Raw genomic sequence first — 26,775 nt, forward strand, 5'->3', positions numbered from 1 at the left:
TATAAGAGCCTCGAATTTAGGTAGTGGTAGTTCTCCGACTTGGTCTTTTCCGAAGCTGTTTTAGCTAACCAAGATCCTTGGCATTCCCATATGAATTATAAAGTCAGCTCGTCATTGTCTATTAGAAGCTTGCTGGAATTCTGATTGGATTGTGTTGACTCGATAGATTAAATTGGGGAGAATTAATATCTCAGCAGTATTGGGTCTTCTGCTTCATGAACCCAGCGGATCTCTCCACTTATTTAAGTCTTTAATTCTCCCGCACAATGTTTTATAGTTTTCAGAGTACAGATCTTTGACATCTTTTTACCAGACTTATCATTAATTATCTCAGAGTATTTCTATTTTTTCTATCTCTTTTTGCTTTCAGCCTCTTGGAGCGCTTTTTCTTGTACACTGGTCTCTTTCAAAAAACCTGTTTGATAATCTTTCCCTTTTAATTGCAACAATAGTGCATTTATTATTTAATAAATTTAATTACTACACATTTGTGTTCAGACAACTTGGGCACAACTTCCCATGTTCCTGGGCACACATGGGATACTTTCCAATCAGAGGGCCAGCAATGAATTGATGAAAAACAGGTCTCTTCAGCATTGGGAAGCTACTATGTCTAAGGTCCCTCTCTGCCTAACTGATCTGACATCCAGCCCCTGTGAGTCAGAAGACCCCTCCTCCTAGTCCAGATGTTGCTTCAGGGAGAAGCAGAGCAGAATCAGACCAGAGTGCCCTTCTGCTCCTTTAACCTGATTTCAAATATATTATCCTCAACAATTTGGCAGCCATACCACTGATTATGGTGTTCCACAAAAAACAATCTGTGCTTCAGGCCAAATGATGAACGGCAAATTTCTACACACGTTACTTTTAGGCCATAATGGCAAAAAAGTATTTGGTGGATTGAGTTGAATCAGTTAATGAAACCCGGTGATGTTTCTCAGGCTGCGTTCATGTCTTGAAATGTCCAAGTTCCAAAAGAGAAGGAAATGCTATTAAGGATCTATGGTGGGAAGAATATTATAACCAAGGTAAGTACACTAATTAATTACAGGAAAGACTTCAGATTTTTAGAAGAAACCAAGTACAAAAATAAGGCTGGAAACTGGGAACTCTGGTTTTTTTTTTTTTTTTTTGTACAAAAGTTCCAAATATTTCACGAGTATATATGCAACATAAAAATGTGCAAATTGGTTAGATTCATTTTCTTCCTAGCATAGTACTCTTACAGACTACTTCTGTCTGCCTTTTCTTTCATTTGTTTATTAACTAACATTATTTGGTACATTCCTATGTTACTGGATTAAACATCCACATCAGTTTGGTGTCTTTGTGGGCTAAGAGGTCAATATTTTTGTTTCAGAAGTAACTTTGTACTATGATTTGAAAGCACCATGCTGGGGATTCCCACAAGGATATGTCCTGTCTTGCATTTCTATCTTTTAATGAAATCATAACAAATTGGCTATTCCATATTCTAGGAAGCCCCCCCCTGCACAACAATTAAAAAAAAAATGTTTGCAAGGTATAAAAAAAAAGTTTTAAATTTGACTGTAGTGGTGGTTACATGCCTGTATGTGTTTGCCAAAACTCAGTAATGTATACTGAAAATAATACATTTTTCTGTATGTAATTCAAAGCAGCAAAAAATGGGGGCAGGGAATCTTAAGTGTATTAAAATGAATTTTAATAAGCTATTTCAATCTAAGCAAGGAACTTGGGTGCCAAATATCAATGTGAAGTGACATAAAACAAACACATTATGAACATCCAAAAATCTGGACTTACAATGGAACTGTTGACAGCTTCTGAAATTAAACAGCACTCAATCACTAATTTTCTTTGAGGGTAAGATTTGTACCCTGCTGGGCTTATAATTCTGTTTTCTCTTTTTGGGCTGTTCATGTGTAAATATTGCTAATTTCATTTGACACCAAAACGGAAAACAACTTAATTTTGTTTCTAAGCTAGTCAATGACACAGAGACTACCCTCTAGATAAGCAGGAGGTGCATTATGAGCTTTCTGGCAATGATTTGAGGGAGAAAAAAATCAAGGCATTTCAAATGTATTGTAACAAGGAAACAAATTTATTGATTTTAAAAGACAAGACACCATTTTGTTTTGAAAAACACAAGAAAGCTAGCCTGAGTTCAAGTCTGAAATATTCAGAAAAATCCTACTAATATCTTTAGTATGTTCCAGTCATTTGTTTAAACAACACACTAAAAGTTAATATATATTTTTATAATTATAAAAGTTCCCCAGTTATTGTACAGTACACAATACAAATCGCCCACAAACTATTATTTAGCTCCTGCCAATTTTGAGAGGACATGATATACTAAAAGATTTAGCATTTCTCACAAAAATCACATCAGGAAATACGTATTTACAAAATCAAATACATTATACAAAAAACCATCACATGTTATTCGGTAAAGATGTTTTTAAATAATTAAAAAGTTTATTCAACTGTAGTCCAAAAACTGGAAAAGAACATTACATTATCTCACACATACAATCTCTACAAAAGTTGCTTACCTCATTTACATAATATATTCAGTCGATTGTAAAATAAATGTTCAAATATCTCCTAGTGTTACTATGTTTCTGTGCTTGTGGGACTGAATAATGTAATCTGCCACTTACTAAGTGAAATTTAAATGATGGCACTTAAAAAAAAATACAGTATTTTAAAAAAACACAATGAAAGAAGTTTTACCTAGAAGGTACGAAAGCCCTGAGTGATAGTGGAATTACTGATTGGTAAGCACTACAATTAACCTAATTAAAAGTTTACCACCCCAGGCACAAATTTCCAAGTTTTCTCAAGGCACTCACTTAAAGTTTCTGTAACCAATGCATTGGTCACCACCATAGGTCCCAATTGATGATGGAGATGAGTAGAGAAAAAAATTTGCTTTGGTACAAAAGATGCTTTTTAAACGAATAAAATTCAATACCTCCTTTATTGGGTCATTTAAAATTGTGTTTAGCAGGTTAAAACAAGGCAATCATTCATTCAAAACTATTAATTCATTGAAGGAAAAATGTACTCGGTTATCAACAGTCAGTAGGGAGTTTTAATTTTTTCCTTCCTCCCCCAGAATCAGAATTCTTCTAACAGAGATTTGTTGTCCTCATTATCGAGCTACATAACAATTCTTACCAAAAGATTTCATTACTCAGGGCTTCCAATCCCAACATCATAATTTATTTAAAAAACAAAGGAAAGGGGGGGGGGAAATAAAGAATAAAATACCAGAACCAAATAAGAGACGAAACACATTTTTTGAAAATAAGACATATTACCAATTACTTCAAACAAAAGGAAAAAAAAAATCCTAGGCAGTCACTTTGTAAGTGGCTTTTACTATTTAAGTAAAATTGGTAAACTAAACTCAGGTCTACTGGCACATAAAATCACTAGCAGCAATGATCAGAGCATGCAAACTGAGAAGCATTTACAGTAAATCATCATGAAGAATTCAAAAGAAGAGAGTTAAATTAAAACCCTTTGAGTATTGCATGTTAACACATGAGTAATTTGCATGGTTTGACTTCCTACGCTGCCTAAAAAAGCAATGTTTACGGCAAACTTGCACTATGCTATGGATGTCCCTTCACCAGACATCGGAATAGGTTACGCTCTTGGGTGCGCCCGGCTAGGGCCGCGCAAGCACATCTGCAGACGACACTTCTCTCATGTTCCGTCACGCAGAGGACAAAGGGGGACGAGTGCACGCAGAGCGTCCCTTGAACAAAAGTCGGCAACTGTGTAAGCGGACTGGCATTTACACATATCAGAAGCAGTCGTCATGGCATCTCCTGACAGATGAGCTGAAAATCAAGTGCTTTGCTCTCCATTCTACCTACGTCTAATTGGGTTTTTGTTTGTTTTTTTTTTGACAAAGTGTTAAAAGTTTTGGAGCATAGGTAAAATTATGCCCTGTATGAAATTCCCAAACAATATTTTATGAGAGATCTAACTCCAAATAGCTTACCTGCCCCCAAAGAGTTCAGCTTTTCTTTATCCACTAGAACTCATTTCTTCCTAAGGCTTCACTTACAATTGTACTTTCTAAAGCTAAATAAATGAGATCTTTTGTTTTGTTTTGGGGAAAAAAAAAAGAAATGTAACCCTTTCTTTATCATACCTTTTAAAGGCAATCTAGGTACTTTCAATGTGCAGAGGTCAGTTATGACATAGGTCTAAAGGCCCTATGTATCTGTCCTCCTTTTCTAGAGTCATGATGTGATGCTAGAAAAGTCGATTTTTTTTTTCTGTAAACAGTACACTTACTTAGATGGCAGTGAATATTTGGGAATAAATATATCAAGCCCTCTTGAAGAAGAAAATTAAGAGTTGTATATAAAATGCAAGTGTTCAGCATGGAAACACTTTCTCTTCCTACCCCCCCCCTTAAAAAAACAGCAATAATTAGACATTTGGATATAGAGTATATTTTACCGGTCTAAGTCTAAATAAATGATCTGAAAGGCTTTTGTCCCCCATTGTATATCTTACAATGCTCAAAGGGTTAATACAAGGCATTACATCAAAGGGGTTTTCTAATACTAGAACCAAGCACTGAATTAATGCTTCTATTCCAGTTTTTTTTTTTTTAATCACCAGACTTGCAGAAATACTAGGATTCCATTCATTGATTTGTTCTAACCCTATACATGGAGGTTGAACTGATCTAGTGACAAGCCCAATTTTCATAGCACTGCATGACAACCCCCTCTCCCCCATGTTCCAGGGTGATTCACAGAAATTGTTAAGTTCTAATTTTCAATTTTTTGATAGTTGTGGTTTCCTCACCGAGAATTTGGGGGAGGGAAGGGTTCTAACAAAGGTCAATTTGTTGCCTATAACCACTGCCTCAAATTGTCCAGAAAGGTGACTTGCCAGAGTTCTTTTACTTTCTACTTGTGTCCACACAGGGAGGACTGACATCACAGTGACACACATTTTTTTTTTTTCTTTTTCACTAATGTTTCAAGCACAGCATCATTTTAGACATTTCAAATATATCGTCTGAAGAATTTTTTTAAATTTGAAAATGCATCACGCTTAGCACTTCTGGAGAGTGCATTCACGCAAAAAGGTTCATGATTTCAGTAATGAAAGAGTCGTCAGTCCTGAACGTCTTTGATAGCATATTCCACAAGGACGTGTTCATTGTTTACTCGTCTACTACAAATCAAAGGCAGTCAATGTTGCACACTACTAATTTTAGGTATGCAGTGTTAAAACCATTTTCTAAAATTTACTTTTTTTTTTTAAAGTACACCATCTAAAGAGAGGTGCATGAACCGTGCTATACAGTACAAGAAAAAGCACAAAAAGGAAAGCAGATTTCTGAAAAGGCAGTAAGACTTAAATAGTCAGTCCAAACACAGTTTGGATGAGAATCCTGAAAAAGTGACCAGCCGCTTGATATCCAAAGAAAAATTTCAAAATTGGGCCCTGTGTTCCAAGGAGGTGTTTCCCCCATTTCACCCCATTGTTCACTGGCTTCATGGATGCAAATCTTCCGGGTATGATTCTCAATGTATGTATGTGAAGCTCAAACCATACCCAAGATACTCAATCCTATTGTACGGAAGGATCTTTTCCGAAACTTAACGATAGCCAACATGCCTTCCTTAAATCTTCCTCGCTGAAAGTGTAGCACTTGGTCTATGTAGAGATTTTTCATGACTAGTGGGTTTGATTACAATGTCAAGAAATATTAAGAAGTCCTTAACATGTGCACTTGTCACTTGTCAATAAATCTACTCTGAGAGTCTTAGTGTCCGTATTATTTAGAAAAGTCACAGTTTCAATGAATGAAACAAATGAAAAATCAAACTATTAAATAAACGCAATGAAGGGGATTGTTCCAATTTCCTCAAATGTACAAATTAGGAGGTTTGAATTTTCTCCTCTCTCACACAATTCAAATTCGAGATTGGTTGAGACGTCTGTGTCTGATTATAGAGGTGTATTGTCTTACTGTGGACTACAGATCACCAGAAGTAGCCCAGCTTGTAGATGCTCTTTTGTCTGTTGGTCAACTATCTGCCCTAGTCACAGATGGATGCTCCTGTGTTCATAAAGGAGATCAGGAAGTTCTTAGTGAGTCAAGTGGAAATGTAGTAATATTTATTAAGTCCTTAACTGTCCTAATGGAGAATATACCATGAACAACTGGAAGAAATGTTGAATCCTGGAGGGTCCCCAATCCCTACCTTTCATCCATCTAAATTTGCCCGTTATTATCAGATTCCTCTAATGATACAAATATATCCAACATTAAACAATGATAATCAATACATTTAAAAATCATTCAATAAACAAGGTGAAACCAGCAAGTACATTTGGTCTGATACAGATGAGTAGAGTTCTGGGGCTGGTGGACAAGGAGAGGAAAGTGAAAGAGCTTTTTGGAAAGGAGAGTTGAGATGAAGAGTGTCTTTTTGTTTTGTGAGTTTAATTTTACCTGCAAATGTTCCCTAATGCACACTGAAATAGATAGGTGGTCTTTGCAGTGAAGGTGTTCTGTTTGTTTGCCTTTTTGTGTGCGTGATGGTGCAAATTCATCGCCTTTTGGGCGAACAAAAAACAGGGATGGTCATGTAAATGATATTTGGATGAGGTGATGAGAGAATGCCAGTGAATACTTCCAAATAGGAGTGAGTTGAGTCATAGAAAATTTGAATCCATTTAAAAAATTACATCTAAAACATTTAAAGTTTACTTAAGAAACTCTGTTGATCTTAAGTTATGCGAACAGCCCAAGGCAATCAAGCAACAACAGTAGAAATATACTGCACGTCACCCGATAAGCCATTCGTTTTTTTTTTTTGTTTTTTTTTTTTTGTTTTTTTTTTTTTACAGATTGGCTCACCCTCTTCTTTCCAACCCCCAACCCCACCCCAGTAAAACTGTTAAGATAAACATCTTGAGTTCAATATAGGCCTCATTAATCATCTGTAAATCATTTTGTGCTTTCCCTTTTTTTGGCTTTACATATTTATGTATTAATTTTTGCTGATCAGCTTTTTAAAAACTACTTAAATGAATGGATGTGCCTGTTTTTTGTTGTTGTTGCTGTTAATAACTTGAGTGCTTAAAAGAACCTTGGCTTTTCATGCAAATTAAGATGGGGATGGGTACATCCTGTCTAGGACCTCCCCCGACTTTGAGCTGACTCCTGCCCATGGGCACTTGAGTGCACCGTGAACACACAGACAACCAGGACACAGACGGAAAAAAAACATTTAGACTGAAAAGATGCACTTCAATAAGTACCTGCTTATTTTGTTAACTTTCTTAAATAACTAGATAAGAATGGCCTAAAACATATGATTTTATGTGACAAGTTGGTAATTAAAACTAGTCTGCTATTCCACATCCTTAAGCAATGTGATCTGTAATATTCAGCTCTAGGAATCAAAAAGTCCATTCGTGGTCACTCGGAGAGGGGAAATTGATTTCTGTCTTTTTGTTTTGCCCTAAATTTCCTTTGAAGAACATGTAACCTGTCCTTACTTCGGGAATCTGAAAGTGACAGGCACACCTTGTCAAATGGATTGAAGAGGAATTCACATGAACAAAATAAGCCTTACTAAACCGTTGCTTCAGTTCTGTTTTAAGGCACCATGTAATAGCCGAGGTACGATGATCCCTGATGTACATTCTTCAATGGCACTGGTCCATCCAGCCACCTATCCAAATCCTACAGAATTGGGGATAAGCAACAGTGTGGTGTGCCAGTTACACTGCCTTCAGGTTCTGTTTAAAATTTAAATCCACATACTTTAGAAACCAGGAAATATTTTTGAAGGAAATAACGATATGCAGGTTGCTACATTCCTTGCATTCTATAAATTTTCTTCTATAATAGCAGCATATTGAACTACTATTAGGAAAAAGACCTGGAATAAAAGAAAGTCATCCAAATGGAATGGTTTCCTGTATGTCCAGCTCAGCATAAGTAGCATGTACACTTAAAAAAAAAAAAACAAAACAAAAAAAGTCAAGTCATTTTTTTTTTCAGCTTCAGTATCTAACTATAACAGCCCCACTCAACAGCAGAATGCATCTGTGCAGTGGTCCCAAATACAGAATCAGTAGTCTTTAAACAGAGGAATTGGTATGCAAATAACGGTTAAAATTCAATGTTTAACGGAAGCTTGCATTAATATGGTTTAATAATTATGTACACAAATTATGTGCATATTAGCATAATCTCTTGCAGTTCTGTCATTTACCCTGAACTGATAAATGCACAGCTCAATTTTTCTCCAGAGAAAAATAGATGACCTTCCCAACCCTCTAGCACTATAATAAAAATGCTCTGTATTCTCTCTCCGTACCAAAGTGTTATCAAAATCGCGTCTTGTGGTTCTGTCCAATGAAAAGCACCTTTCAAAAGCAAATTTGATGCATCTGCTGCCAAATGGGCATGCCTCCAGTGTAAATCAAAGAAATTCATTTCTTTTGATATTTCACAGAAGTGCATCTAATTAAAAACTTACACATGAAATCATACACCAAGACTAACAATCAACAATAAAATATTTTAAGCTACAAAAAATGTAAATTACTTTTTAATTATAAGAAAACAAAAACATTGGCATTAAATGTGGTAAAAATCCTTCTTGACACCTGAAACTAGAGAGAGAGAAAAAAAAAACTTATTATTGAGAGGCAAATGATTTTTTCTTTACGTTAAAAAAAAAAAGAAAAGAAAAAAAGAAAGACCTGGCAAAATACATACACCCATTCCATTTCACAACTCCAAAAAAGGTAATGTTCAGCACAGATAGAATTTGACAACAGTCGACCTTCAGGCTTATTAAATTTTCAGCTTAAGCCCAATCTATCAACAGGGGTAATGTTAGCTGGAAAAATACGCTTTAATAATCCTTACACCGCGGTGTACGTGTTTCCTGTGGCGCTGCACTGCCGGATGGTCTGGGTGCTCGTGACGATGTGCTCACTGTGGATGGGGTTCAGGAGGCTGGGCTGCACCCCGCCCTCCAGCACCGGCTGCATGCAGCCCACGGGAAATGCCTGGTTCAGCTCGGTCTTCTCTCTTTTGGCTTGGGGTTCCGAAGAGTCGTCCAGTTCTTCGTCCATCTCGCTTTCCACTTCGCTGCCTTCGTCTGCACAAATGACAACCCCGAGACCTCGTTACAGGAAGACCCCCCGCCCCCACCCCGGATAAAGGGCACAGTCAGGGGCTTCGGGACCCGTGGGCAGCTGCTCCTCCCGGGCCCAGGGCTTGCGGGTGTCCCTATCCCGAGGCACTTCGCTTGCAGCAAGGCCCTACTGGTGCCACCTGCGGTCCTCCCCAACGGGGCAAAAGTCATTGAGTGCTAGCCAGTTGGGGATGGAAACTTTTAAGAAGACCTTTGGGACTTCCTGAAGTTTTTGTATGAAAGAGTTGGCCTAGGGGTGCCAGGGTGACTCAGTGGTTGAGCATCTGCTTTCCACTCAGGGTGTGATCCTGGTGTCTGGGATGAGTCCTGCATCCGGCTCCTCGCAGGGAGCCTGCTTCTCCCTCTTCCCATGTCTCTGCCTCCCTCTGTCTATCATGAATAAATAAATAACATCTTAAAAAAAAAGTCAAGAGTTGGCATAATTTGAGTCACCCTAAAGTAGTCACTTTGGTAGGCTATGCTGCTTTGGGGGGAATGAGCTGAAAACTGCTGAGGGAGGGAGGGAGGAAAGTTTTCCGTGTCCTTTGAAATCTACACTAGATATAAATTTCACCTGTGCCCATGTGAATGTAGAGGACACATGCATTCATTCACAAAATAACTACAGCATGGATAAGGAAGGGTTGCTGTAGAGACTTTTTGGTGCCCTTCAATGTTATAGATGACAATATTATATGGGCCCTTAAAAATAGACTAAGGGGCACCTGGGTGGCTTAGCTAGTGAAGCATCTGCCTTCAGCTCAGGCCATGATCTCAGGGTCCTGGGATGGAGTCCCAAGTGGGGCTCCCCGCTCATCGGGGAGTCTGCTTCTCCCTCTCCCTCTGCCATTCCCCCCACTTGTGCTCTCTGGCTCTCTTTATCAAATAAATAAATAAAATATTTAATTTACACACACACACACACACACACACACACACACACACACACTGGGGCTCCTGGGTGGCTCAGTGGTTGAGTGCCTGCCTTTGGCTCAGGGCATGATCCTGGGGTCCTGGGATTGAGTCCTGCATTGGCTCTCCAAAGGGAGCCTGCTTCTCCCTCTGCCTATGTCTCTGCCTCCCTCTCTGTGTCTCTCATGAATAAATAAATAAAAATCTTAAAATAACTAAGTGACTAAGGCAGTAGTATCAGATTGAACATGCACACTGGATTTCCATTCCTAGCAACTCTGATACTGTTAATAGCCGGTATTCATTTGTGGAAATTAAATGTATTAAATAGTTGTTGTCACCTCCAAATTTTAATACATTTTATACTAACTTAGACATCATTATAATGGGCTAACATTTAGGTTTTTTCCAGCATGTACTGTTAAAATTCCAAAGTACAGTAGAGAGAGAAAACACTCACACCTAACCTTACTACTATGGAAGGTTCTCCTCAGGAGAGTGTAGAGAACACATCCCCATCAGTCACCTACAGCAAAAGTCCCTGCTAATATATGGGCCCCTTGAGTTTTCTTCTCTTATTATCATTGTCTTATTATTGGGGCAAAGCTGGTTCCAGAGACACGTGATGAGGAGGAACAGGGCCTCCACATACAGTTGCACAAGCTGTGCAGCATGCAGTTGCTAGGAGTGGATCTCCTGAAAAGTGGTATGTGTAATTTAAAAGATCAAGATTAGATTTATTGACCAGAAAGGGCATAACGCATTACTGAGAGGTAAACACAGAAGTGCTCTTAGATGAGGCTCATCGACTTTACCCTGTTACCTTTTTGCCTCTGGAAAATGGACTTTATAATAACAGGGTTTGTCAGGAAGAGCATGTTCAAAGGAAATTTTGGCTATAGGGGAAAAGATATGTTTTGTAGACATTTGCTTCACGAAGACAGTATAATCGAAACACATTTGTATGACACATTTCAGGACTGTTTTTGTATTTGCTTATATAGAAACAAGAAGAAAAAAACCTGGAAAAATCCTCTCTAAATTTTTCCTGGTGGTCATCCCCTAGAGTTGTGACTATGAAGATTCACTTGTTATAATTTCTAAATCTCTGTATTATTTGAAATTTTTATATAGAGCTAAAAAATTTTCATTATCAGGGAAAAAAAAGAAAATTCTCATTCTGTGGAAAAAGCCCACAAGAACACTTGAAGATTTCACATTCAAATCAAGCCTCAGGCCCTGACTATGCCAGTTTGGCCACATCTTAAGATGTACCGGATCTGGGGGTGAATGGGACCAGCAGGGCCACTCCAAGGTGAGGATAAATCACATTGCGTCACGGCTCCCTCTCCACCAACTTTTCTGTGCCTGAGAAATACCGTCAAAATAATAGAACAGGTGGCACTGAAAGGAAAAAAATCATTTCAAGCAGGCAGGCGAGCTAAGAGAGTGGAGAGAGTCCTTTCATCTACCATGCCGTGGGTAGAGATAGCAATGGGATAATAGGCTGAAGAAACCTAAGTACTCCAAAGCCACTTCTCTTCAGGTCCACTCGTGGGTGATGGGGCTCCAATGGAGAGGCTACAAAGCAATCCACAAAAAAGCAAGCCCTCTCTCCACTTCTAAGGGCAAATTAATGCAATTCCATAGACATTTCATGCTCTCCTAAAGACTCGAAGACATCTCTTAGAAATGTCCTCAAGGTTATAGAAATTTGGTACACAAAAACTAAAACGAGGTGCTACTGGACCTTACTAAAGACTTCGTTTTGGTCCAGCACTTTACAAAACAAGATGGGAGGCCATGCAGTGGTCCAAGTACAAGGCTCCTGCCACACCCTACGCACAGGGGTGAGACCCTCAAGCATGGGCCACCAGGCCTTGGTCAGCGCATCAGCAGGGTTGCTTTATGTTGGCCATGGGTTTCAACTCTCACCTTCCTTACACACCAGTGTCATCATTGATTCACCTTCCAGACTGTCACTGGGTTAATTACAGAGAGTGTGTATCTTTCTGCTTGGTTCTTATGCCTATTCCTGAAACAGGAATTAACACTTGCTCCTCTGGCCAGAGAGGAGTTTAACGTGGGAGTGAGACTGACTGGATTCCTTAAGGACTTTGGCCCCCACGTTCACGTGTCCCACCACTCAGGAGGCCAGGATGCTGCCCCAAGTACCCTGGCGCAGGAGGCTCTGGACATCATCACCGCCTTTCACGTACGGATCCCTCAAGCCCTTTCTCCTGCCTGCTCCCCAGCTAGCTCTGTTCTGTCCTAGGACTAATTGTGCAGTTTTCCCCAGTCTGGGCTTTCTGTCCTTCCCTCCAGAACTCAGTTCCTTAAAACCTCAGGATTATCTTTACTTTTTGTTTTTTTCTTTTTTTTTTTCCTGTTTTTGAAGAAAGGTCTATACTTTCTGTATTATTTGTTTATTACATATTTTACATTTTACTTCTTCTTCTTTTTTTTTTTTAACCTGAGCTGGTATTTTCATTAGGATTGTTGTCATTTGCACATGCTTGATCCCAACCTCATTTCCCCAGAGCCCGTGTGGTCCCATAGATCCTGAGTTCTTTCAAGAAACATGCTGAGTGGCCACGTGGACTTTAAAAATCTAAGAACTCTGCTTGTGATCCTTTGCATCTGTCCCCACTGCCGATCTTGCTTTTTACAGTAAGCTTCCTTGCTATCTCTTGACTTGTCTTTCCAGTGAAAAGTATGAATTACTGAGAAGGGGCAGGTTGAGAAATCTTTCCTGCTGCCGAGTGGACCTTCAATAAAATTTTATCACTTCTCACCAGGACTCTGGCGACAGTCAGAAATAATTTCTTGCTACCTGTAATGACATGTAGGCGAGAGTCGCGCAGGGTTTGCCAACTATATTTAAATTCAATTCTTGCATTTAATATCCCTCCCATAAAGAAGGCACAGAAATGGAGCAATAAACAATGAGGACTCTGAGAGACAAAACTGTCATATGTCTGTAGGGTTCTATGCCATTTCTATGGAATAAGAGAATTGTAGGCACACACCACATTTTCCTCTACAGGGATTTCTCAAAGAAGCCCTTAAAAATGTACATTTTCACTTCTTACCTTTATCCAGATTTCCAGGAGACACAGCATTTAAATCACCAAACTGTAAAACAATAGTCATTTGGGCAACAGTTACTACCACGTAGAATAAAATCATATTCTAACAGTCCGTGGCAAAAACACAAGTACGACTTTTTAAGGCTGTAAACCAGTGACCTTTTTGATCTCTAACTACCTGGGGTCACTCAATTTTCCAATCAAACTTGTCGAATTTGAACAGTTTAAATTGTGTCACAATTTAGCTGTCTTGGCCTCCTTGCAGAGAATAACAATTTTCTCTGCCTTCTGCACTCCACTTTACTTTATTATTATTATTATTTCAACTTAGCAGTGAAGAGATGGGGGCCTGGCTGGCTTAGAGGGAAGTTGGATGTGGTGGGATAAATGTGGAAATTTGATGAAGCAGGACATGTCAGCTCCACCACCCATGGGCGGCCTAAAAGACCCCCTTTAGGGTGCAACGTGACAGGGACTTGGTCCAGCCGCTTGGCTGAATTCTCTGTTTAAAGCTTTCACTAGTAGAAAAGAAAAATGTAGTGGGGAACCCCAAAGTTCAGAGTATTTATTTTTTTTAGAAAATCTTTGAGATTTCTCGTCTCGTAATTTGATGTTGTTATTTACTAAGATACCAAGATCCTATTTTTAAAAAGAAAGGCATCTGCTTGTTACTGATGCAACAATAAGGAATTTAAAACAATAGGAAGCAATTAATAACCTTCAGCTTTGATTTTGTTTTCTATCTTGGTTCAAAAGCTTAATGATATTTTTATCATGAGGAAATAGGATTTAAGAGTCTCAGAGTGAACAAAGATGGATACTCTAAAAAAAAAAAAAGGGAATAGCAGAGGTAACCAAGTGGATCAGAAAAAGGTGATGTGAGACCTCAAAGCACCCACTTTTTAAATGGAGAACATTACTTCTGTAAAGCTGAGGATTCAGAATAACTCATTATAGAAATTTGGGTTTCTCTAGAGGCTTAGAAAGGGTGAGGCAGAAATTCTACTTACATTCAGAAGTTTGCTTATAAAGAGTTCCATGATAGGAGTTTTTTTTTCATCTACAAGGTATGTCTACAAAGTAATAAAACTGATCTTATTTTGCAAACATGTAACACATTTTTTTTTTTAAACCTACACATGTATTGTTCTTCATAATAGCTACCCCTTGGGAGCTTAGACATATATTCCAAGGTCCAAGGATCTGGAATTCCTCTTTAACAATTAATTTCAAGAGTTAGTTTATGTATCACTCCAGAAAGCCCATTTTGTTATTTTATATTCAGTTGTGACTGCAAATACTCCAAATTATATCGATTGCCCTTGGTCCTGGAACAATGTCTGATGACTCATCAAAATCTAATTCACCTCTGCCACAATTCAGGATATTCAAAATAGTATGTCATTTTACCCCATTATTTCTCAGCAGTTCGGGGGCAGTTTAAGAAAAGGCATGCCACAACATTTTAAGCTATGGCAGCATGACCGGGATAAACATGTAGCCTTCCCAGGTGATTCAAGGGGACAAGGGCCTTTCGGGTCCATAACTCTTAGAATTTTTTTTTTTAAACTGTCCCATTACTCTGTAGTTACCTTCCATTGGGCAACAAATATAAAATCATAAATACTGAACTGTTGTTCTGAAGTTCTTCCTGATTCCATGGGTCAGAACCTTGTGTTAATCTAAATAAAAAGCACAGCTGAAATTATGCAAAAATTCTTGAATTAAAGAATATAAACAACAACAAAAAAAATCAAGGGGACCCTTTATCCATTTTTGGTATTATTAAAATAGTTTATAAAGAAAGAATGCCTGAAGCTGAAGGATTCTTTATAAGTGATTTCTAATTGATGCAACACAGTGAATTTATGTTTCTTTTAAATGAATACTATAATAACACTTAGGATCCAATTCTGGAAACAAGTTGGCAGTGATAAGCTTTAAGCATTTGCCTCTAAACCTAGAAAAAGCGAACATTCCATTTGTTTCTGAAAAATCTCAAAAGGTTGAAACTAAAGTATTACTGCCATTAGTAATCAATAATATCACACAAAGTGGCTAAAACCAAACTCAGGACATACTGGGAAATTTTCTTCAAAAGAAACTGTTTTTGGCTGCTATTCAACTGAAATATGGCAACTTCCTCAATACAAAGATTTTCCACTAAACGTTCCTGCTCCATTCCAAAGAATACCTTTGATTATTCAGGATGCTAAAAACAAAAAACGAAACAAACCCCTCCCTCTAACCCCCCCCCCCAACAATCAACATTTCAATGGTAGCTATTATCATGAGTAAATAGATGCTTTGTGCCTGTGGCCCCTGCTGTGCTGGACTCTGTACAAGCAATCCGAGAGACCCATCAATGCCTCTAGGTGTCTCTGGGATCAGTAACAAAGTTGCACATGTACAGCAAGTAGAGAGAGTAGATTTAAAATAAAACTCTTGTGAATAAGAGGTAAGATTTTGATATCCAATAGAAAAGGTAAAGGTTTTTATATGTATTTCACATGTGAGGAAAAGAATACACATGGGATTCAGGAAAAAAACCACTTTACTCCTTACAGATTGGCTAAAACGAGGAGCATCCGTTCAATTTACTTATTAGTCAGTCATCTATTGGGAGCCAACTATGCGCCAACCATTGTGCCTGCCAATTCCAGTCAGTTAATCTGGAAATATTCCCTCTTTCTGAAGGTGAGTATCACAAGTTGGTTATATTACAAAGGACAGGTAGTTTAGCCAAAAAATGAGGCAAGCTTTGAGAAGGGTGTAGAAGCACAGGCATATCAGATGGGAAGTCAGCTGCGGGGGTTTGGGAAGGGGCAGCAGGTCCAGGCAGCAGGAAGGAAGGGCACGAACCAGAAACCACCGGGAAGGAAGAGATCTGTGATTTGGATGAACAAAATGGCGGCTCTCGAGAAAGCAGGGAGATTACCGTCAAGTTTTAGCTCCAGCAAATGGAAAAACTAACGTCCCTGGCCACACGGGGGCCTGGAGAGGCCGCTGTTTGTTGAGGTGGCATCTCAGAGCTCATAAAGTACTTTCAAGGTTCCGTGTATGCTGGGCTTTCTTTCAAATATTATGACCTCAAGTATCACTTTCTCAATATTGTTTCCTCAGACAGGCTTTTCCTGACAGCCCTATCTAAGCATCTCCTATCCTGTCAGCTGTAATCATTTCCTTCAAAGCATCTGCCACCACATTCAATACTTAACTTTGTTTCCTCTTCTAACATCTGACTTGTTCCCAGGCCTGGGGCCAGGGCTGTGGGGGCCGGGGCCTTGTGTGTCCTCCTCATAAACATACCCCAGAATCTACTATGGCACCTGACAGATAGTAAGGGCTGATTACCTACCAGACGCATGAATTTGCTTCCTCATTTCAGCCTCAGAAAAACTTAAGAATTTGGCAAGATAGTGAGCTTAGATGTAATCTCATGGCCACTAAAAACAAATGGATTTATCTAACATTTGCAGGAGATGTGGTGGGGATTTGAGATCAGATATTCTGCACTCTCGAGTTAGGAACTTAAGGTGGGGGAGGAGGAGGGGGGTGGAGAGGGAGAGAGGCAGACAGATAGGGAGGGGGGAGGAGAGAGAGAGAGAGAGAGAGAGAGAGAGAGTGTATGTTCCATACATGGAGGGAAGAATACAAATTAAGGGGTTTAAAATGTGCTCTGGGGTTAGAAAGCATATGGCCTTTTGATGTAGGTGGGAATCAAAATTCTATAGATAAATTGGGGGATGTTCTGAAGTAGAAACAGAATGGAACATAGAGGAAGCATACCTGTTGTTTCGGAAAGAAAAACCTCATTATCCCAGAAAGCATTTCCTCTGGGTCCCGACAGGGATCCTAATAATGTGCACCTTCCTGGACAACAGCAGACCAATAGATGTGGAGGGAGCCTGGGAGGCCACAACCTTGCAAGGAGAGTAGTAACGACTGGGAAGGGTTCAGTGGGCAACGGGGCAGGACAAGTACAGCTACAGGCAGGGCCCTTGAGGGGAGGCCCTGGTACAACCTTGATCCGTGGCCAAGCCTCTCAAGAGTGGTTCTTACAAGACCCCCAGGTCTTGGGGCACCTGGGTGGCTCAGTGGTTGAGTGTCTGCCTTCGGCTCAGGTTGTGATCCTGGGGTCCTGGATGGAGTCCCATGTCAGGCTCCCCGCAGGGAGCCTGCTTCTCCCTCTGCCTGTGTCTCTGCTTCTCTGTGTTTCTCATGAATAAATAAATAAAATAAAATAAAGGCCCCCAGGTCTACCACCTGCCACCATGAAAGGAGCCAGGTGCTGCTCAGGAGATGCAAACCCCAGGTGCCCCTAAGAGACCACTGTGCATTGGATCTAGGAGCAGTGAATTTTTCACAGGGACGGAGGTAATGCTAGTACTCTGATACGTGGGAACTGAAACAGTGCAGAGGAAGTGAGGGTGCAGAGAGCAAGCAGGAGGGAATCCATGGGGGCCCACAAAGCAGAGACTGGGGGGCAGGAGTCAGGGACAGAAGGAAAGAGAATTCAGGGCTGGGATGAAGACCTCACCCTTGGGGCCACTTTCCCTGCTGGATGAGTTTACCCCATCCCGGGGAGAGAGGGTTAGGGAGTCCTCATAACCACATCATCTTGGGCAGCCAGGTAAACAACCCCTCTAGAAGCAGTGTCCTACTAGAAAACGCATCAGTGTATCCAGATCTACAGGCAGATAGATACAATCACACGCACACGCGGACATAGGCACACACAGTTCTCTCTGTTCATTGCGACATTAGCTGTCCAAGTCTACAATCACCACACACAAGAACACCTAACTGGTTTACCTGGTGGCATCAAAACATGACAGTGTAGTCTAGAACAGGGGTTGCCAAACTTTTTTTCAGTAAAGGGTCAGACAGTAAATACTGTAGTTTTTATAGTCTTGTTGCAATCACTCCAACCTGCCACTGTCGGGTAAAGATAGCCAGGGACAATAGGTACATGAATGGGTGTGACTGTGTGCCAATAAAATGTTATTTAGAATAATGGATGATGGGCTGAGTGTGGCTGGAAGAAGAACCTGCAAACCCTGGAAGATCTGCTCCACCTTACAAACAGTGGAAGGAAGGGAAGCTTTCATCTTTAAGGAAGGCTTGGAAACTCCGGGCACAGGATGGCTACGGAAGCAGAGAGAGCTAGCACACCTGAGGCACGTGAGCATCAATGGGTCATAAGGAAAGAAACTAGGGTCAACTTCCAAGGATAGAAGCCAGTCGAAGGAATAGTTTTCATCTTTTCTGCAGAGGCTTGCCTGTATAGACAGAGATGGACCAAGGCTGGTATATAAATTGTGGGAATTAGCAGGTGAACAGGGACAATGTCTGGGGTGTGAGAAAAGATTGCAGGGAGGGTTGTAAGGAAAGAGACCAGGCCACGGGTGACGTGTGCTATTCTTTCAGATGGGGTGAGTCCCCCTAATGGGAAGCTTGTTCCAATTGGATGGTGGGAGATGTGAGGAGAGAGTCCGACAGCCTAAGTTCTCCCCCTGGTAAAAGCAAATGCAGGAGTTCAGAGGAAGATGGTTTTCAGGGTGGTGTCACTATTGCAGAAGCGCTAGATGTATGTTGAGCAGAAGAGGAAGTCAGGATGAATAAATATACTGGGAGAAGAGCCTACAACACGCAAGTCATAACTGATTTTATTCAAAGCAATATTAGCTTTCCTATTGTAATAGTTTCCTACGGCTGCTGTCACAAATTGGCACAAACAACACAGACTTACTATTTTTTAATGCTGGAGGTCAGAATTCCAAAGTGGGTCTTCCCAAGCTAAAATCAAGGTGTCGGCAGGATTGTGTTTCTTTCTGCAGATTCTAAGGGAGAATTTCTTTCTTCCTTTTCCAGCTCCTTGAGGCTGCCCCCCCCACCCCCCCATGCTATGGCCTGCTTCCATCCTCAGAGCCAGCAACATCAGACTGAGTCTCTGGCTACATCACTCTATTCTGCCTCTGTGTTCCACTTTTTAAAGACCCTTTGTGATCACCTCGGGGCCACCCAGACACTCCAGGATAATCTATCTCCTAATTTTAAGGTCAATGAATTAGTAACCTTAACTGCATCTGTAACCTAACATATTCATGGGTTCCAGGGATTAGGATGTAGACAGACATCTTTGGGAGCCCATGCTATTGCTTACCATGCATACCTAAGATATTTTTAATTTTTTTTCTATTATTAGAGGAAACACACCCTCCAGATTAAGCTGATTAGAACACAGTAATTGCTTTCCTCAATTTTATCTTTTGTGTCCTTCCCCAGGGCGGGGTGGGATAGTACACAGCCATAAATTCATCTTTTATGGTATATTGGTCACTCAGGACATCTGTGTTTCATTTTTCATTTACAGACCTTCAATTTGATGTACAACTTTCTATCAGTCTGAAGTTTTTTTTATAGCATGCATTTCAAGCTCTAAGCTTGTGGAAACCACACACGTATACAAAGTTTACCAGGATCAAAGAGCTAAAAGGTGTTAGTAACATATATGATGGAAGTCATTCCAGACAAAAATGGAAATTGAAATTGAGGAAACCAAAAGCTATCGGAGAGTGGGCCAGAACAGCCCTAAGGCTCACATCCAAATGGAAGCCTATATGGCAACTCTAATGTCAAAGTTATACACTAAGATAGGGTACATGCTGGTCTTTGGACAATTTCATGAGGATTAACTTGTGCCACCAAACTATACCACAAGCAACCCCAAAGACCTCAGAAAGCCCACTTGTATCACTACCTGATGGCTACTCTTGCGAGTAGTCTTTACATAGATTCAGAATAAAGTGATGCTCTGATCTCATACTGCAGACCAGTTCTGCCAGCAGTGGCTAACTTTTGATATACACATGTCAGGAAGAAATTCTGGATGTATGTGTACATCTTTCCAGTTTCTGCCAATGAATTGTTTGCTCTAGGAAAGAGGTCTCTAAGCTGTCATAGACACTAAAAGCAGATAACTAAAATTCTTCTGAAGTGGCTTTTATCTCAGAGTTGGAATAAGATGTCTCTTTGGGACTGACTTTTACTTTTTAGCTTGAATAAATTACACATATATAGTAACTGTATATATAATACATTCTCTCCCCATGTCACAAGACCTTTTACTCATTCCTACTAGTTAAAATTTGACACAAGTCTAGCTATGATTATCTAATTATGTTTATACTTCTTCCCCAAAATTGCCATTTTTTTCCTAATTGACTTCTTTCTGTCTTCTATTTTGTTGGCGGTGTTTTACAAAGCATTGAATTAGTTTGCCTCTGATTACCACTTTGGCTCCATCCCAAAGAATGCTGTTGGATTCTTTGTTAATTCCATGAATCATTTGACTCAACATTCAAAAATTGTCTACAGGCTTTTCTCCCTCCTCACAATATAGTTTTATTAAAGTCTTCACATGTCTTTTACATTATCTGTTTTATGCATTTCAACTTCTAAGCTCACCTTTATATGGTCAAGAACACGATGGTCTAATTGTACACATTATTACTTGGATTGTCAGTGCCAAATCAATATTTAAAAATCTAATCTAGGGATCCCTGGGTGGCTCAGTGGTTTGGCACCTGCCTTCGGCCCAGGGCGTGATCCTGGAGTCCTGGGATCGAGTCCCTTATCAGGCTCCCTGCATGGAGCCTGCTTCTCCCTCTGCCTGTCTCTCTCTGTCTCTCATGAATAAATAAAATCTTTACAAAAAAATCTAATCTGGAATAGAAGGCAGTCAAATATAGTCTCTCCTGAGACACATAGCTATACACATAGCTTCAGATCTATACCCACCTTGTAGGAAGGAAATGGAACTAATAAAAATCAGGTACCTGGTATGTGCCAGTCTGCCCATCCACTCCATCTACCTACCTACACCTACCTACTGATGCCTAACTGCATACCCACCTAATTTTACTTTCACAACAGCCTTGTGAAGGAATGGTCCTCATGCTTATTTTGTTGATGAGAAAACTAAGATAAGGATATATGTAACTTGCCCAGGTTGCAAAGGTATTAGATGGGAAAACAAGCAGCACAGAACAGGAGGAACCACAACAGATCTGGAGCCAGCCTGTCCTGGGTTTGAATCACAACTCCACCACTATCCACTATGGGATTCTAGACATGTCACTTATCTAATCTTAGATCTCCTTTTTTAATGAAATAGACAGCCTACTGTCTTCAAAACTCAGTTTTCAAATATTAGCAATAAAGTCTTAGAATTCCATGCAACCATGAGGCCATAAGATGGTGACATCAAATAAAATGCCTCTAGTTGAGTGGGGCTACCAGGTGTGCTGCCTGAGAATGGAAGTGTTCCTTAGGCCCTGACTTGAGGGCTTGACGTTAATGACCTCAATCTAGGGTTGAAGGTGAAGTCAGTTATGTGCTGATCAAGGACTCACACAAGTACCATGAGAAGGGCTGTCCTAAGCATGGATGGGTGTGTGTGTGTGTGTGTGTGTGTGTGTGTATGTGTGTGTGTATGTGTGTGTGTGTGTGTGTGTTTAGCAGAATGGAGATGATTACATCATGAGAAATAGCTGATGAGCTCAGGCGACTATCAGCATGTAAATCCTGCCCTAAAAGTTGCTTCTCTCTCTGCTCTTCTGAGAAGTCAACGAAGGAAGGAACAGACAGCTTTAAAGCTTTCCCTCTGTGGAAGCAGCAAGATGGTTCACATGTAGATTTGGAACTTCCTGACCCAACTCTAATCTTTCAACATTCTATACTTAGCTTGAACTTTGTAAAGTTCTGAATTTTATAAATCTTACATAGCTGGGCAATCTCCTATGATAGTTCTATTAAATGAAGTTAGTAGAACTTAATCACAAGGGGCACCTGGGTAGCTCAGTTGGTTAAGTGCCTTCAGCTCAGATCATGATCCCAGGATCCTGGGATCAAGCCCTGCATTGGGCTCCTTGCTCAGCAAGGGGGTCTGCTTCTCCATCTGCCCTTCTTCTTTACTCATGCTCTCTCTCAAAATAAGTAAATAAATAAAATCTTTTTTTTTTTTAAAGAACTTAATCACAAAAGGATTAGTTAGTGGCAACTATTTTGAATGTTTGAGATGGTGGAGAGAAAGGTCTTGAAAATTCAATCATAAGGGATTTCAGAGAATTATGATTTTCTAGAAACGTCTTCCAAATGAGAACCAAATTAATCAAAGCAGTGTAGTAGTGTAGCAGTACTACTGTAGTACAAAGCAGTAGCAGTGTAGGTAATGAAGTAAGAACTAAGCTTTAGTTCCTTTTGATGGAAAAAAGTAGTTTAACAACAGGAACATTTAAGAGTACCAATAGGCCAAACTGAGAAGATCTTCTGTCCTGAGCCCCACACTATGGAGAGCCCTGCCCTGGCCATGTCTATGTCAATATTTTCTGAGTGGATCCAGAGGAGCCTGAGAATTTTACCTTTAAACTCAGCCTTCTTAGTTGTGATCAAGACATCTTTATCAACCTCAGCGGATGGAAGAGATTCTACTTACAGTTTGACTCATAACTTTCTAAATGTTTAGACATACGGGTACCACAGACCTTGCAAATATTAGGGTTCAGCCTGGAAGCATATCCTTATGTGAATAAAACCGTGGGTTAAAAAGAAAGAACTCTGGTGCCTCTAACTTAAGACAAACTTCATTGAAGGTCACATTTGTCATCTAAGAGGAAATCTTGGCATTGGTTTATTATGTGAGAGAAGTACTTTTTTAAGATTTAATTTATTTGAGAGAGAGAGAGAGAGAGAGAGAAAGAGTCAGCATGAGGGGCAGAGGGAGAAGCAGACTCCCCACTGAGCAAGGACCCCGAAGCAGGGGCTGGATCCCAGGACCCTGGGATCATGACCTGAGCCAAAGGCAGAAGCTTAACCAACTGAACCACCCAGTTGGAGGAGGACTTCTTGATTTTAATTATACCACCTCTCTACCTCTCTTTTTAGAAATTATTAACTGGACAGACTTTGGGGGTGGGGACATGGAAACATGTTTTCTCTATACCAAGTAGTGTGAATTAGGTTTGAAGTGCTTGTAGTATCAAAATACCTGACCCAGATACTTGTAGAAAATCTCTCACATTTACGAAAGTGTATTTTATGATGAATAGCAGAAAACAACTCCTGTGAATTGAGGACCTTGTGGTCTCCAACAAAACCTATTTCTTTATCTGAAGCCCATAATCACCATCATCATCTGTTTGTAAGCAAAGCCACCAGGACAGTGGCCAGGCCAGAGCCACCTAAGCAGGGCACGGGTTAACAGAGTGTAGCACAGAGGCCAGCAGAGGGAGCTGTCACGCTTAATCTCTGCCACAGAATCTTCTACGCCTAGCTAGCTCTGCATTTGGGGACACCGTTTGGGTCCGTTTGTCTGTTTGGGGACACTGGGCTCTTTCCTAAGCAAAATGTGCCGAGATTTGTTTCCTGACGTGTCCAATGACCATTTTAGTTCTTGAAGTATGTTAAGAATTCTCCAACGATTTCATACTCTTTTCCCACTTCCAAACTCTTCAGGAACACTAATCTCTGGTCAAAAAGCACCTCTGAATGCCCAACTTGATGGAGGAGGTCTCTGAAATGTTGACTGATGCATCCTGGGGAGAAGGAGCACTTCTTGGTCTCGTTTTATTTTCCTGATAAAAGAATCCAATGTGTCAGTCGTGAAATCCAATGAGAAGGTCTACAAATTGGTAGTCTGTCTTTCCATCATTCTTTTGTAATTCCTTTCTTGAGTGAGCATTTTTTGAACACCTGTAGGAGGACTGTGTGTAGACCACGGTTATAAGCAAAAGTCCATTCCCTCAAGAGGTTACAGCCCAGAGCAAGCAGAAAGGAAACTGAGCAGAGGCTGCTAATGAGCAGGGATCCCAGAGTAGAAAGGCTGTGGCCCCAGGCAGCTGAGTCAATAGGTGCTTTCCTCAAACACAAAGAGAGAAGGAACAGAAAGACAAACCAGGAAAGAGGAGGAGGGCTGGGAGAGCTCTACAAAGCCAGTTCTTAGCAACTTGGGGATGAAGATGTGGAAGAGAGGGCCATCCGTGTCTCTCCTCTGGGAGGTCACTAGTGTCATTTATTTTCAAGGTGTCAGAACTGTGCTTACGTAGAGGAGCATATTTACAGCTAAAAGCAAACTACAGATTCCAAAATAATGATTTTGACTTAGGTCTGGTCTGTGGGTGGATTCGGAGGCGCTGCAGGGTGTAATTTGTTGGTGGTGTTGTTTCCTGGCAGATTCAGCCTTCCAACTGCAATTTCGCTTAGACTAATATTCCCGTTAGTTTGCATATTCTAGACATCTAAAGAACAAAAAGTGGGAAGGGAAAGGGTGGTAGGACGATCAAGACGCATCCTGTAATGCAGAGGAAAGAGGCCCTGGAACAAAATAATGAAAGCTTACCCGCTAGGCATCTGGTGGGTATGTTGTGGTGAGTGTGCATGTATTTGGGGGAGGTGAATGGCACAGATGGAAATAAATTAGTCCCCATTTGAATCTGTCTGCAAACAAGTTACACGGTGAAAAATTAAAACGTGGACTGAACCCATTTGGCGCTCTGGGGCAAGACCCACTTTTCTACCACTTGGTAGTTAGTTCTGCTTTGGGGAAAACTTTCAACCTGTTTTCCTTGCAGGTGAAGTGGGGGGTAGGGGGTGCAGACACTAACACATCTTTTTGCAAAGCAATTCCTCAACACCCATTAATTAAATATTAGTAAACATTAATAAGCTTTATTAGAACAAAAAACAGTATAACTTTCAACAAGTATTCATGACTTTTTCTAAGCCACTGCTGTTCCAAGATGGCTTTTTTCTGCAAAGTGATTTTAACCTGAGATACAATTCATTCGTTTTAAAATATCCTATAACAAATCTATTATTCCACAGGTACATTTTCAGTGTATTCCCTGGTTGCACAAGAGTAATATTCACTGAAATTTATTTTTCATTAGTTTGATTTTACCTTAAAAATCTATGCTTATTTACCATGATTACACTTCCTACCAAATGGAACTTTTTCACTCAACTTTTATTCTAAAAGCTTGCCTTGTGAATTATTATTGCTCTGGTCCAATTTTTAGGTTTTGAAGATTTTTTTTTCCCTTTCTACTTTGAGTACATCAACTTTGATAAATTCAAGACATTTTTCTTTTGATGGTATATTCTTAAGGGTTCTCCATTTTTTCCCCCTAAAAACTACTACTAAAACATCATTTTTTCCATATTGATATTCATATTTGAACAACTGAAGCATCTTTTGGTTCCTATTTTTTACTTCAAAAGATTGGTTATATAGATGGCTTAGATGTAATATTAAATAAGTATAATTAAATTATGACAGAATTTAAATACATTTAATAAGTTAAATATAAAAATATCACAGAAAATCATTTTATGAAGCATTCAAATTTACAGACTCAGTGAATATATTAATGGACTATGTATATTTTAAGGAAATAAACTTCTAAACAGATTCCAAATAGTCATAAAATTCAAATAAAATGATAGTTTCCTGTTCAATTTTTGTCAAGGCTACACAAAAGCCCTGATTTTTAGAAATTTTTATTTAACAGGTGTGCAAACAGATGCAACTTGTTTATTTTCTTCATACTTTAAAATTTCACCACTCCCAGAGAGTCTCTGGGTATATTTATATATACTAAAGTTCAAAAAATTACATAATTTTAGCAGCAAATAAATTCTGTTTCCTTTTTATCATCCAGGCAAAAAATATAATCATGAGACTCTGGAATTGCACGTGCTTTAAATAACTTGCTAGTCAGCATTACTGTGGCAGCAGACTGACATTTAGAAGAAAACGTGTTGGGGTGGGATGCTGTTTCTGTTTCATTTGGGGGTGCTGTTATGTGGTGGTCTTTATACCAACAACTGATATGGTAGTGTAACAAGGGATACAAGGGGATGCAAAAATACCAGTTTTGCGCTCTTGTATACTGTGTTTTATGTAAAACGTGAATTGGTCTCTCCTGCCTGTACAAAAAATGTAAACAACGTTAATCTTAAAATTTGTTGATTTCTCATTAATGAAGATATATTAACTGTCCCTAAGTCACTTGAAAAAGAAAACCTTTCCCCTTACTTTGGGATCTAGTTGGCTGTCTGCTTCCTCTCTCAAATAAAGCACACATAAGGCAGAACCACTGTCTGGCCAAGTTTGGGTCTGACTCCCAACCGTTCTTGCTCCCATCTAGCCTATCCTGCAGCAAGTCATAAGCACGGTGGATTAATGGCAAGAACTCTGGGGTCAGGCTGCTTGGTTTGGGCCTGACTCACAACTTTGCGGTGGTGTGACCTTAGCGAGCTATTTGATGACTCTGGGTCTCAAGTCATGGTTTGCAAAATATATATTATTTTATACAGGGATAATCGTATTCATTCATAGGGTTGTTCTGAATTGTTAATATGCATAAGGCGCTTAGAAGAGTGCTCTGCACATAAGTAGTATGTGAGTGTAGTCTTCACCTGAAATTTTGGGCTTTCTTTCCTCATCCAGTCCTTTCCTCATCCAATCCTACCTCTTCTCTACTGATGGTGTGTATTTGGACCCCCTCGTGCTTGAT

At 39.9% G+C, this 26,775-nt stretch overlaps 1 protein-coding gene across 8 annotated transcripts in view; it reads right to left on the minus strand.

Annotated features, from left to right (window-relative positions):
* Positions 1–2,065: 2,065 nt before the first annotated feature.
* Positions 2,066–26,775, minus strand: part of RFX3 (regulatory factor X3) — a 435,833-nt gene continuing 411,123 nt past the window's right edge. For 6 of the 8 annotated variants that reach the window (XM_041737022.1, XM_041737032.1, XM_041737008.1 and 3 more), the window contains 2 exons: positions 13,199–13,241; positions 2,066–9,158 (listed from right to left, as the gene is read on the minus strand). In XM_041737022.1, coding sequence (XP_041592956.1) covers positions 8,920–9,158; positions 13,199–13,241 — 282 coding nt within the window. In that variant the 3' untranslated portion in view covers positions 2,066–8,919. Of the gene's footprint in view, positions 9,159–13,198; positions 13,242–14,205; positions 14,269–26,775 lie in introns of all 8 variants that reach the window. The other 2 variants (XM_041737058.1, XM_041737049.1) reach the window with 2 other exon arrangements.

Source organism: Vulpes lagopus, chromosome 2 (assembly GCF_018345385.1).
Source record: "Vulpes lagopus strain Blue_001 chromosome 2, ASM1834538v1, whole genome shotgun sequence".
Taxonomy (NCBI): domain Eukaryota; kingdom Metazoa; phylum Chordata; class Mammalia; order Carnivora; family Canidae; genus Vulpes; species Vulpes lagopus.